This window comes from Macaca fascicularis, chromosome 15 (assembly GCF_037993035.2).
Source record: "Macaca fascicularis isolate 582-1 chromosome 15, T2T-MFA8v1.1".
Taxonomy (NCBI): Eukaryota; Metazoa; Chordata; class Mammalia; order Primates; family Cercopithecidae; genus Macaca; species Macaca fascicularis.
Genome location: NC_088389.1, coordinates 53,320,660 through 53,333,614, shown reverse-complemented (window position 1 = coordinate 53,333,614; position 12,955 = coordinate 53,320,660). Strand labels below are relative to the sequence as shown.

At 41.2% G+C, this 12,955-nt stretch overlaps 2 protein-coding genes across 10 annotated transcripts in view; one reads left to right on the top strand and one right to left on the bottom strand.

Annotated features, from left to right (window-relative positions):
• NIPSNAP3B (nipsnap homolog 3B) overlaps window positions 1-5,852 on the top strand; it is a 28,596-nt gene extending 22,744 nt beyond the window's left edge. For both annotated transcript variants that reach the window (XR_012424500.1, XR_012424499.1), the window contains one exon: window positions 2,968-5,852. The gene's annotated coding sequence lies outside the window, so the exon portion shown is untranslated. The remainder of the gene's footprint in view (window positions 1-2,967) is intronic.
• The window catches only part of ABCA1 (ATP binding cassette subfamily A member 1), a 148,500-nt gene that overhangs the window by 3,690 nt on the left and 131,855 nt on the right, over window positions 1-12,955 (bottom strand). For 7 of the 8 annotated variants that reach the window (XM_005581143.5, XM_015436904.4, XM_074016953.1 and 4 more), the window contains 12 exons: window positions 11,643-11,758; window positions 11,388-11,532; window positions 9,725-9,848; window positions 8,517-8,646; window positions 8,132-8,252; window positions 7,285-7,347; window positions 6,261-6,367; window positions 3,756-3,897; window positions 3,271-3,405; window positions 2,215-2,318; window positions 1,544-1,636; window positions 641-884 (listed from right to left, as the gene is read on the bottom strand). In XM_005581143.5, the coding sequence (XP_005581200.3) occupies window positions 641-884; window positions 1,544-1,636; window positions 2,215-2,318; window positions 3,271-3,405; window positions 3,756-3,897; window positions 6,261-6,367; window positions 7,285-7,347; window positions 8,132-8,252; window positions 8,517-8,646; window positions 9,725-9,848; window positions 11,388-11,532; window positions 11,643-11,758 (1,524 nt within the window). Of the gene's footprint in view, window positions 1-640; window positions 885-1,543; window positions 1,637-2,214; window positions 2,319-3,270; window positions 3,406-3,755; window positions 3,898-6,260; window positions 6,368-7,284; window positions 7,348-8,131; window positions 8,253-8,516; window positions 8,647-9,724; window positions 9,849-11,061; window positions 11,533-11,642; window positions 11,759-12,955 lie in introns of those variants that run through there. The other variant, XR_012424495.1, reaches the window with a different exon arrangement.

Sequence of the window (12,955 nt, the reverse complement as noted above, 5' to 3'; positions counted from 1 at the left end):
GATTCTCCTGCCTCAGCCTCCCGAGTAGCTGAGATTACAGGTGCGCACCACCATGCCCAGCTAATTTTTGTATTTTTAGTAGAGACGGGGTTTCACCATGTTGGCCAGAATGATCTCGATCTCCTGACCTCGTGATCTGCCCACCTCGGCCTCCCTGAGTGCTGGGATTACAGGCATAAGCCACCATGCCCAGCCAAAAATTGACTCTATATATCGCCCCCCACATCACCAACTGCTCAGTCATCCATTTACTTTGGCACATACAGTCTTGATTAAAGGGAAGAGGGAAGAAAATACTTACTGAGTACCTATTAAGTGTCAGGACCAATTTGGTACTTTATTATCTAATTTATATAAGATTAGGCACAAAGTAAAATGCCTGGCCCATGGTAGGTACTCACTAAATGGTAGTTATTATGGTTATTACAATAAATTCTCACAATAATCCCATACAGTACATAGGCATCATCTCCCTTTTCAGGTTCAGAGGTTTAGTAAAAAGCATAGCTAGTAGTAATAGTAGATCAGGAATTCAAGCACCGACTCAAGCATACAAACTGCTCTTGGACCTATGGGCAGGAGTGCGTGGGCAGGAATCCACACCCTGAGAAGTAAATCTGTTTTGACACTCAAAGCTTACTTGGTCAAGTGTTGTCTGAGAAACAGAGTAGTCTTCTATGTGGAGTCGCTTTTTGCTCTGGGAGAGGATGCTGAATATCCTGGCCAGAGAAGATAACGAAGATGGAAGCTGGTATTGTAGCATGTTCCGGTGTTTCTCTTTTAGAACACTTCCAGGAAAGGCAAGTCCAAAGAAATCCTGGACAGGCTTCAGGTCCGGGTTGGACCCTGCTATTCGTACTACTATTGTATAACCATCTCCAAACCTGAAAGCAGGAAAAAAAATATCCAAATGGAGGATCTCCAGGAAACTATTTAAAAGAATATTTAAACCTGGGAACCCAACTTGTGCCATGAAAAAGGGCGGCCCCTGGCAGGCCCAGAAATAAGTTTCTGAGAGAAGGAATGAGTTATCATTTACTAAATACTTATTATATGTGAAGCGCCACGCCATGTGCTGTAAATACATGATCTCCTTTAATCCTCACCTGGACCCATGAAGTCTGACAGATGTTACAAAGAAACTGAGGCCCAGGGAGTTAGTCACTTGCCCATGGCTCAGAGCTCATAATTGGTAGGGCCAGGATGCAAACCCATTTGTGTTGGACTCCAAAGTTTGCGCTCTCACCAGTACTGGCACATGTAAATTTTTTTCATTTCATCTATAGAACAAAGCCTGGAGGTAGATCTTCCAGGGAGATCGACTCTTAGAGAAGTTAAGTAACTTGCCCAGGAGTCACAGACCAGTAAATGGTAAAGACAGAATTCAAATGCACTTCTGACTTCAAAGCCCTCATTCTTTCCGCTTTCCCATTTTGCTCAGTTTTATTTTCCTTTATTTTAGAGCCATCGTTTATATACTCACAAAAGAATAAATATCAAGCCTTCTCACTAGGCACTATCCCCAAGAAATTATCTTTGTTACCTATTTTTTAGATGCTGGACACTGCCAAGGCACCTGAACCTTCCATTGACCATAATTGCCATCCTAGTGCAAAGAGCTTCACATTCTTCCATACTGCGGTAAAAAAGAAAGAGGTTTTCATTTTAGAGAGATTCTCTATAACCATCAGAACATCACCATGACTTCCAGCATTCCAGCTTCCTAGGGAATCATATCCTGTTACAAGTACATGTGGATATAGGGATGATGCTGTTCACTGTAGTGCTGTTTATAATTGTGAACAAGTTGGAAATAATCCAAATGGTCTACAAAAAGGGGAATAGTTAAATGAGAGTATAGCCTAATGGAATACTATCCAGCTATAAGAAATGACACCTACATGCACTGACCTGGAATAATGTTTACAATATGTTAAGTGAAAAAGAGTGATATTTATACTGGGCATGCATTTTTCTAAGAATACATACACACACACACACACACACACACACACACACAGATTTGCATAGGAAAATTCTGCAAACATAAACAGCCCAGTGAAGACAGTAGTTGTTTCCAAGTTGTATAATTTCAGGTAATAATTGTTTTACTCTTTGCTTTTCTGTATTTTCTAATTTTTACAAAATGATTGCATATTCTACTTGGAAAGTTAAAACAGCCCACAGTGTAGAAGCCAAGACTTTACTACGGACCTATGAGATGTAAGCACTACTGATCTCCCCTCCTTGACAACACTTAGGGCACAATTCCACAAGAACCGCCGGGCTTTGGGATCCATGCCTGTGGTGGGTTCATCCTGTAATTAGAATAAAATAAGTCTTATTTGCTGGGGGAAAAAAAATCAAAGATAAATTTGCTTTTAAATGAAGAAGCATCTTTGAAACAGCTTAAATTTTAACTTACCATTCTGGTTATTCTTGATGGACCAAAGAATTAAAGTTCCAAATTCATTTGTAAACAAGGTCATCATTATAAATGTCTTATTGATGCAGGAAACTCAGATATTCTGAGTACTTTTTTATAGAATTAAACAAATTTCTCCAAATAAATAGGGAAGGAAAAAGCCCATTTAATTGTAATTATCTTTTCATGACTGATAAGTATATACTAAAATAACTTTTTGTCTGAAATCTCTATTGAAGTCAGTATAAGATTGGGGTGAAATTCCTTTTTTTTTTCTTTTTTATTCCAGCTCACTCAGATTACCCTAGTATATTGCAATTGTTAGCCTTACAGAAACAAATTCCAGACCCATGTGGTCTGGAATACATAAAAGCCTCAAAGGCTTCTTCTGGTAATAACATCAATGCTCTGGTCTACAAAAGAAAATGGGTCAAGGCCCACTGCCCAGTCTGATCTGTTTTTCATCTATCCATGTGTAAGGAACTATGACCTAGTTGCTACCCTGGGGATTTTAAAGCTGTGTCTACACTCTCCATTTTCAGGGAATGAACACAAAGATGATGAGAAAGAATGTTCCAGAGAAAGATCAAATCATATATCCAGCCTCAATCACACTCAGAAACAAAGTGCTTGGAGTGTCTCTATTTGGGAACATCTGCAGGCATGGTACAGTGCTCCCAGTGTATGCCAAGGGAGAAGCTTCCCTCAGCTTCTCCAAGGTGGCTCTGCTGTCCCTGGTGGGAGACAAGCCAATCACACAACAGCCCTGGACGTATAGGACTTTTGAAAAGTCATGTTTTCCACTCAGGCCGGAACAACAGTTTTCAATCCACAGTGACACTCACCAGAAACACCACAGGAGGCCCGCCGATCAAAGCCATGGCTGTAGAGAGCTTGCGCTTGTTGCCTCCACTGTAGTTACCAGCATATTTTTCTCCATACTTCACGAGGCCCAGTTTCCGAATCGCCCACTCACCAACCTACAGTGATGAAAAGCACCTTGACTTTGGTCTGGCTTGGGAATTTTATCATGCTGTCCTACACATATATATATGAAAGTTCTTTCACTGAGTAGGACTAGATTCTATCATCGTAACCCAACAACTGGTGAGGAGCCAAAACAGGGAGGAGCACTCCCTCTCTGCCCACCCAGCCCTGCCCCACCACCATTACAGGTTCCCACCCTGAAAGCAGATACAAAGAACCAGCATTTCGTGCTGCTGCATTCATGAGGAAAAACAGCCTGAAGTCGATGTGTGTGGAAAAGCCATAAGGTACATATTGTCAGGATGCCAAAGGAGACAGGCTGGCTTTCAGGTGCCCACAGTACCTTGCCAACTTCTTTCTCTGGGACTCCTCTCAAAAGGGCAAAGAACTCCACATGTTCTCTCCCAGTCAACAGCTCTGTGATGGCATCAAACTGAGGGCAGTAGCCCATGTTCTGATGTACTTCATGTATGTTTGATAAGATACTGCAAAGGATAAGAAAACTACTTAGATTTTAAGCAGGTAGAGATACTCTGGTCAGACAATCTGGCCTAATGTTCCTAGAAAGTATGCTTCTCCATTACAAAGATACCAGTACATCTGCTGCTACTTGAAAGGACAGCCTCTCTGCCCCCAGGATGCTAGTTCTTCCTGGCAGGCAGGGTTCCTGCCTCTGCCCTGCCCAGTCCTTGCACCTCCCTGGCTCTCTCAACACTTCAGTCTGCAGGTGCAGTCCCATTTCAGAATTTCTGAGGTCATGCCAACCACTGCACACTCTTAACCAACAATCTCAGTCACACTACCCTGGGGCTTTAACGCTAAGGCCCCATCCTAGACTTCGCTCATATGCACCATTCATACGCACCAAGTGAGAAGGCCCAGGAATTTTGGGCGTGAGCAACACAGAACCTAGAGACACAATTTATGTTGGTGGGGTGGCTTTTGGGTTCTATGAATCCAGTCAAGTGAAGAATCAGATGTGAGAGAAGTTCCGTGTCCACATTCCAGACTGATGACTGCACCTCAGCCACAGCGGCATCGCCATGAACCTGGCCTTTCGGCAGCATGCATTCCTCTCTGTGTATCTAATTAGCACTCCCAGGGTCAGCCTTTTTCAGAATTAGGATTGAGGCACACATGGACACCGTGCCAGGCCCTCACAGCTATACCAACCAAATCAGTTCTTACAACCAGTCCCTGTGCCAAACCTTACTATGAGCTGGTTATGACTGCCACTGCTATATGCGTCAGGAGCTTGGTACTAGGGTCGAGCCTAGGAAAGCAGTTGTGCAGCGGTAGGCCTGCTATTCCCAGAATGTCTGTTCTCTTAGGACTCCTTTACATTGCTACTGCAAAAATGTAAGAGACAGGAGAGGAGATCAGGAATACACTAATTTCCTTGCTCTTTTCAATTGGCTATCCCCCATCCAGTGTGCTCAAATTGTGAGTCATTGCTCACTAGTGGGTTGGGAAATAAATTTAGTGGGTCATGACCAGCACTTTTTTAATGACGCAGTATAAAGTAGAATAAGAAACAGCAGAGTGCACTACAATTAGTAACAGTAGGTACTGCTTTATGAAATTCTAGGTTATACACGTGAGTGTCTACATGTCTGTGTGTACTTACGAGGTTGAGATACAAAATGTATTTCCCACAAGGGTCATGGCCAGAAAACTTTGAAAGCCACTGCCTTATACTATCTCGCCACATAGTAAGTCCAGAGAAGCCAGGCACAGTGGCTCACGCCTGTAACCCCAGAACTTTGGGAGGCTGAGGCAGGTGGATCACCTGAGGTCAGGAGAGCTCGAGACCAGTCTGGCCAACATGGTGAAACCCCATCTCTACTGAAAATACAAAAAAATTAGCTGGGCATTGTGGCAGGCACCTGTAATCTCAGCTACTCGGGAGGCTGAGGCAGAAGAATTGCTTGAACTTGGGAGGTGGAGGTTGCAGTGAGCCGAGGTCGCCCCATTGCACTCCAGCCTGGGCAGTAAGAGCAAAACTCCATCTCACAAAAAAAAAAAAAAAAAAAAAGCCCAGAGATACCCCACGTAAAGTACTTAGAGTAACATTATCTAAGAGGCCTGTAAAATGTAGTTGTATTCCCAAAGATCAGATTGCTTTGTGACCTGTGCAGTCTCAGAAAATGGCCTAATGGTGTCTCTGTCAATGTGTATGCTCTTTAGAGAGGGCAATTTACTTTGTAGGAATTGTTCCTGAGGAAATAATAAAAGATGTATACAGGGACATGTTTACATAGTGAAAAATGGAAACTAATATGTGTCCAACATTTATAAGGAATTTATTAAATAAATTATAGGTACATGTACATAGGGAAATTTTATGTAGCAATGTAAAATTCTGTGTCTTAGGAAATGTAACCCATTGGGAAATATTCATAATACACTCATTAACAATAAAAGCTAATTTTAAACTCTATATACAGTATGATCTCAATTTTGTGGCACATTTATATGTGTATATAAGATAGATTTGGGGTGATGGAAAAGTTCTAAAACTGGATTGTGGTGATGGTTGCGAAACTCTCAATTTACCAAAAATCACTGAATTGTACTCTTAAAAAAACAAGTAAATTATATGGTATGTAAGTTATACCTGAATAAAACTGTTAAAAGAAGAGAATGAGACTGAAAGGAAAATGTAAATTGTGATTATCTCTAGATATTGAAATTGTGGATGATTTTATGTGCTTCTTTACCCTTTACTACATTTCAACATTTTTATGAACTCTAAAAGTACCACTGTAATCAAAAATAACAATCTATTTATTTAAATAAACTAAAAACAAAGTCTTTGCAGCAAAATACAGGCCACTTCTTTTCTCACCTATTTTTGTTAAGGAAAGCATCTCCTCTGGTAACAGTGGTATCTCCTGTTAACATCTTGAAAGTTGATGATTTTCCAGCCCCATTAACTCCCAGGAGCCCAAAGCACTGAAAAAGAAAGATTAAGTTGTATAAGCAAACTCTAAAAACATGAATATAAATGCCCCCTAACAGGTAACCACCTCAAACCTTCATTCTGAAATATCAGCAAATAATCAAATATTTTCTTGGTTTTAAGACATCGTATAGATATTTAAATATGTATTTCATAACGGGACTATTTTAAGTATGGCTGTATTTATAAATATTATTTGAGTTGTCAGGTTGAGGCCAAAGTTAATGTGTGAAAAACGGTAATGAAAGCCAGCTATCCAAATTGCACCACCTACTCTGGCAAAAGGGCATAAAAGAACACAAACAGAAACCAGAAAGGAGAAAATCTATTTTTAAAAATCAATTTGAACGTCATCACCACCTGAAATGTATCACAAAAGCATGTTTTAGATGTGCATGCTTTTTCTGTTTTTGTTGTTGTTGAGACGGAGTCTCACTCTGTTACCAGGCTGGACTGCAGCGGCGCAATCTCGGCTCACTGCAACCTCCCCCTCCCAGGTTCAAGCTATTCTCCTGCCTCTGCCTCCTGAGTAGCTGGCACTACAGGCACACACTACAATGCCTGGCTAATTTTTGTATTTTTAGTGGAGACGGGGTTTCACCATGTTGGCCAGGATGGTCTCAATCTCCTGACCTCGTGATCTCCTCGCCTCAGCCTCCCAAAGTGCTGGGATTACAGACAGGAATCACGCGCCCAGCCCCATGCTTTTTCTTAAATTGCATTGGATTCTCTAAAATCATTCTCTTGACATACAGGGTCCCTTTCTTCTCGATGACTAATTGCTCCATCCTGGCATAAATAGAGAAGCCTTTAAAATCTGCTTTTACCCCGTCTCAAGCATTGTCGCTTGACTGGGTAGAGACAGTCTGAATTAATAGGGACAAACACAATACAGACAGAGTGTCTTTACCTCACCAGGAGGAATGCCCACACAAATCCTGTCAACAGCAGGCTTCCGCTTCCTTCTATATATCTGCAACAAACAAAATGTAAACATTCGTGAGCCTCAGTGACTCACAGCTCTCCCAAGCAACTGTGGAAAGCAGGAGTATAAACCACATACACCACAACATAAGACTTGTCAATAAGCCTAAGCCATAGGCATATCTGATGTGCTAAGAGCCTAGGTCTGTGTTTGTCGCAACTGGCTTCTGAATGATTCTGAAGCTCAAAATAAAAGTGAACTTAAACTTTTTAACCTGTCTTTTTAGAACCATATTGTTCATTAATATCTACATAATTTTTCATTTATTCAACATATATATGTGTTGCAGGTATTTTAAAAATTAAATTCCACAGAGTAGAAATTTGTAATAAAAATATTGCAAATACTATACAGATTACAAAAAAGTAAAATTTGGAGATGCTGGCATCTGGAGAGCTGATATAGACCCTCTTGGGCACTGGCAATATAGCAGCTTTTTGGACTATGAAACTCAAAATCAACCATTTATTCTCCCTACCTCAGTTTTGACTAGATATACAATACTAGTATGTTTTAACAACTAACACATAAATGTAAGCATATAAAACCAATATATTCAAGAACGGGAATTCATATTACAAAAGTATTCTCAGTAAGAATTCTTTAAGAAGTCTCCATGGTGTTTTTAAAATAAAACCGACAGAACCTTGGTACAGATGTACATTTTGGGAACATATGCCCTTTTATTAAGCAAGTCAGCAAACTGCAGGGTTACAGCACATAAAGCTGAAAAAAAACTGAAGGTGAGCTATTGTAACCTTTACACTCTCACCTTCGTCAACTCCTTGATTTCTAAGATGTCATTCTGGCCTCCACCATCAAGAATTCTCTGTCTTTCCCGCCTCACATCTTCATCTTCATCATTCAGAGGAGGGAGCTTTGCATTTACAGGTCTTAGGGGGGAAAAATAAGACAACTGAACCTTTCAAACTATTTTTCAGGACAAAGATTCAGTCTCTAACGGAGTATCATAAAACCCACTCGCCACAGTTTCCAGGATGGGCAGGGAGGGGCTGTGGGATGCCCGCGCCAGGAAAATCAGTTTTATCACATATTTTGAGTTCGGTTCAATCCAACCCCCGTTGGTGAGTGTTTCCCTGTGCGCTTCCCCTGTGACCCTCAGCCACGTGCTCCATGGGTTCTAAGACAAAGCTCACCTGGGCCTGATGAAGAATCTGTACTGGATCAGAACAGTAATGAGGAAGAACACCACCCCTTCCACAGCCATGGCGAAGAGGTTTCGTCCCACCAAGTCCCAAGATAATGGTGACACAAAGCGGTTCTCCCCTAGTAGACATAATGCAGAGATCCAGTCAGAATGGAGGGATCAAAAACCATGGCCCTTCCTCAAATTTGGGTCTATGTTCCTAAAAATTCACCAATCTTCCAATAAACACCAATGGCTATCACCCATGACAAAGAGGAAAAAAAAAGTAACAAGCGAATGATCACTTTCCAAGTCTGATATGGGAAAACATTTTATGGCCCAGTAGCAATCAGAATTTCAGAGCTAATGTGTATTAGATTTGTGACTTCACCGAAGATATCTAGTATTTTTTTAATGAAACATGCCAAAAATCCTTTTAAAAAGGCAAACAACCCAAGTAATTTTTACAGTATTTTTAAGAAATTCTAAGTTTTAGTAATAAGAAATATTAGCACTTTAAGCAGATGCTCCTTTCAGGAGCATATATCCTAATGAATCAATTTAATCACTAGATTCCATTAAATCTAGTTCCATGTAAATATTCCTTACATTTCTTATATATCTCCTTTGTACCCCAAGTTGGAAAAAGCCCCTCTTCTATGACCACTAAATAGTATGGCCCATTTGACTATATTAGCTAGTGGATGAATAATAATCATATGGCTACAGGAGAAATATTTTTAACCATTCTAAATGTAGAAAAAGATGTAATACATTATCATTTTATAGACTGTGTAAAAGATAATATATGACCTCATCTGCAGACACATGATTCGCCTAATAGATCCAAAGTTAGCATCTTTCCTTCTGATTCCCTGACCTTCTAATTCTCAAAGCTGTGGTTTGACTTTTCCAGGGCATCTGACCAACCCAGTCAGTGGCATGAGCCAATGGATCCAAGCAAATGCCACTATTTTCCTTACCTTCAAAACTGCCCTTTGACTTTTCTCAATGCTATTGGAGACACAGACAAATGATTGTGTCACAAAACCCATGCCACAACCAGCTGTGTTGGCATGAGCCCTATCACTGGGCATGGGGGTGGGGGAACATCCTGTGCTTAGTCACCTGCTTCTTTCCAAAACAAAGTCCAGGGTACCAAGGCCTATGCAGAGTGCCATCCCCATTAAAGCATCCTACAACCACTGCTTCACTCACCAAACCTTTCCAGGGCATCAGCCATTGCCTGGTTTTTCACCATGTCAATGAGCCCTCGTCCCAGGCAAAAATGTGGGAAGATCAAGAACACAGACTTCAGGATATCATTGATATTATTCAGCTTCTAAAATAAAAAGAAAAGGGAGGGAAGGGAGGGCGAGGGAGAAGAAATGGAAGTCATTCATGGTTTATCCTAAAAATGTATCAAATTCTGAAATATGGGAGTGAAGAAAAATTTGATTCTCTAGGGACAAACTGGACCTTTTAATTCAGATACCAATGAAATAGCAGCAGGCATAGTGGATGATATGTGGCAATAAAATTCTCTTCTTTAGAAAATCTGGAGAAATGGTCTGAGTGTGGAGAAATCATGAATAAAGCTTAGAAACAGCCTATATTTAATCAGAAGCAAATCCATTAAAAATCCCTTAGCATTTTAAAAGCAAATTGCTCATGTCTGGGTCAATATTTGAGTTTCAGGATTTTGTCAGAATTTTAGAAATTCTTCTCAAATACATCAGAACGTATGACCCCAAAAGACAACAGTGGCCAAATATCTAGCAACTGAGTAAGGGGCTATATGCTGGATGCACTGTGCTAGGGCATGGGAGAGGCAAAAGTTAGTAAGAAACAGACTCCACTCCGAGTAGGAAAAGTATGTAAACAGGAAATTACCATGTAAGTGGATGTGCACTGTACTGGAGGCATGGACTGAGGACTCTGAGAGCACAGAGAAAAGAGAGAACACCTCCCAGCAGGTAAGGAAAGCTTCACATTTAAGCTAAATCTTGAAGGGTAAGAGATGTACTACTGGACCCTGTGACAGAAGAAGGGCATTTCAAACCAGGCTTACAGGAGCACGGTGGTTGGGGACAACTCATCTGAAGCTTACAGCTGGGGAAAGGGTGTGGTGGGTACGGACAGGAAGAGTTGTGCATCTGTAAAAGGCCTTGTGTGCTGTGTTTGGACAAAGGCAATGCCAACCGGAATGGAGAGGAAGCCTTATTTTAGAGGTCCATACCTGGAAGAACTGACAACACAACCAGTCGAATGTGGGAAATCTGCAACAGCAAAGCAAGCATCTAGGATAACTCTAAGAGCCAGCTTGGGCAACCGAGTGGATGGTAGTGCCACTGAGTGTGACAGGGATGGTAAGAAAAGCATTATGTTCCAGGGGCGAAGAAAACTAGGACCTGTCCAGTTTGGAGTATCTATATACTATCTAAATGGAGCACTCCACTAGGCAAGTGAGAATGTGAGATTAGAGTTCAAGGTTATGAACAAGGCTAAAGGCGTAGATCTTAGAGATAACAATAAAAACACCAAGAGGGGTGATGGTAAAAGTCTTGGGATTGAATGGCGTCGCCCAGATCTCATGTGCAAAGTGGAAGGCAGAGGAGCTACTCTTGGTAAAAGCAACACTGAAAAAAGAAAGAAAAAAAAAAACTGTCAAAAGAAACTGAAAGGCTTGACCAGCAAAATGTACGGCACAGCAAGAAAGAAAGGTGCTTTGCCTTCTCGGGGAAGACAGACTCTGAAGAAAGGACAAGGCAGTCAGCAGCGTCAATGCCACTGACAAGTAGAATAAGATCACAATTAAACACTGTCCTCTGGCTCCCAGAGATGCTCATCCCAGCAGGAGTGTTCTCTCTGCATGACTCACATTGTCGGTGAAGAGCTCCAACACAAAGGTGGCCACGCTGCCATTGATGCCGATGAAGAGGTTCACGCTGGTGAGCACCACATAGGCTGTGCTGGGGATCTTGAACACGAAGGAGGCTGGGTACATGAGAGGTGTGATTGACCACCTGGTGAGACACAAAAAGGTAAGTGTCTACTGAGTCCCCTGTCCTCCTTCTGACACTGGGCACCAAATGCCTTATCCACTGTGCAGTTCCCTCACTCAGAGGTGACTTACCCATACAGCAAAAGTAGAAGGGCTAGCACAGGCAGGTTGGTGGAGGACACATAGGACTTCTGCTGGAAGCAGATGAAGATGATAATGACCAGTGTGGCAGGGACAACGTAATTGCACTAAAAGTGAAAATAAAGACATACAGTTTACCCCTAAATCAAATACACAATGCATCACACAAGTCTTCACCATCATTAGACAAGAAAGGGCAGATAAACATATTGGAAAGTAACTCTGAATTAATGAAGCCATATAAACTATTAATCAAAATACCGGACAATACACTTTGACAAGCATTTTCCCCTTGGCTGATTTTATAAGCTACATGCCCTTTCTGTCTTTCCAACAGCCAAGCCAAGGTGTCACGCTCAGTAAACTGAACGATGGATTCCCAGTCAGAGTAATTTCAATTTCACAGGCAGCAAATAAGCTTCCATTCTTCTTCCCGAAGATGATTGTCTGTTTCATCATTAATGCTATATTACAGTCTGCCCAAGTTCAATCTCACATGTAATCTATTTATGAGGTAACTGCTCATAACATGAATGTCAGAATTGTTTCATCGCACTGAGAATAATTTTAAAGTCTGTCCTGACAGTGTATCAAGCAGTAAAATGCAGAAATAAAGACTTGACGATAGGACAATTATGAGAATTCATAGCTGGCAGAGCAAAGCACAGGCAGGGAAGTGATAGTGGGCTTGTTAGCTGCTAGAAGAACTGCAGCTTCTGACTACAGGACTCTGCCTCAGTCCTGTGCTACTTGATGTGTTTATCAACAACTTAGATGAAGACATGCTTCTAGCAAATTTCAGGAGCTACAGATAATACCCAGGAAGATAAGAGATGGGTTCAGGGACTTGACCTTTCATCTCTGAATCACCTATGCCTGGCATAAGTCAGACACATAGCATTCAGTCTGTGTTTACTGACTGGAGTAATTACTGAATCAAGCTAAAACAAAAATAAAACACATGTAATTTAATATGGATAAATATAAAGTTTAGGTTCAAAAAAAATGAATTTGTATAGAATGAAGGAGACCCGAATTTCACAATCATTTGTGTGAAATGGAGGTTTTTGGTTTACCACTAAGTTGCCAGTAAGACAGTGCTCCTTCCAAAATGCAAAGTCTTTGTGCTGTAGGAATAGAAGTGTGGGCTAAAGATTAACTCCCTCTAGGCTCATAACCATTCAGACCACAGCCTGAACACGAGGTTAATTCTTGGCTTTGCTTTTGAAACGGGACATTAACAATATAGAGCATGGCCATACAAGGACAATCGGATCAGAAGAGTGACAAAGTCTAAGAGCCTT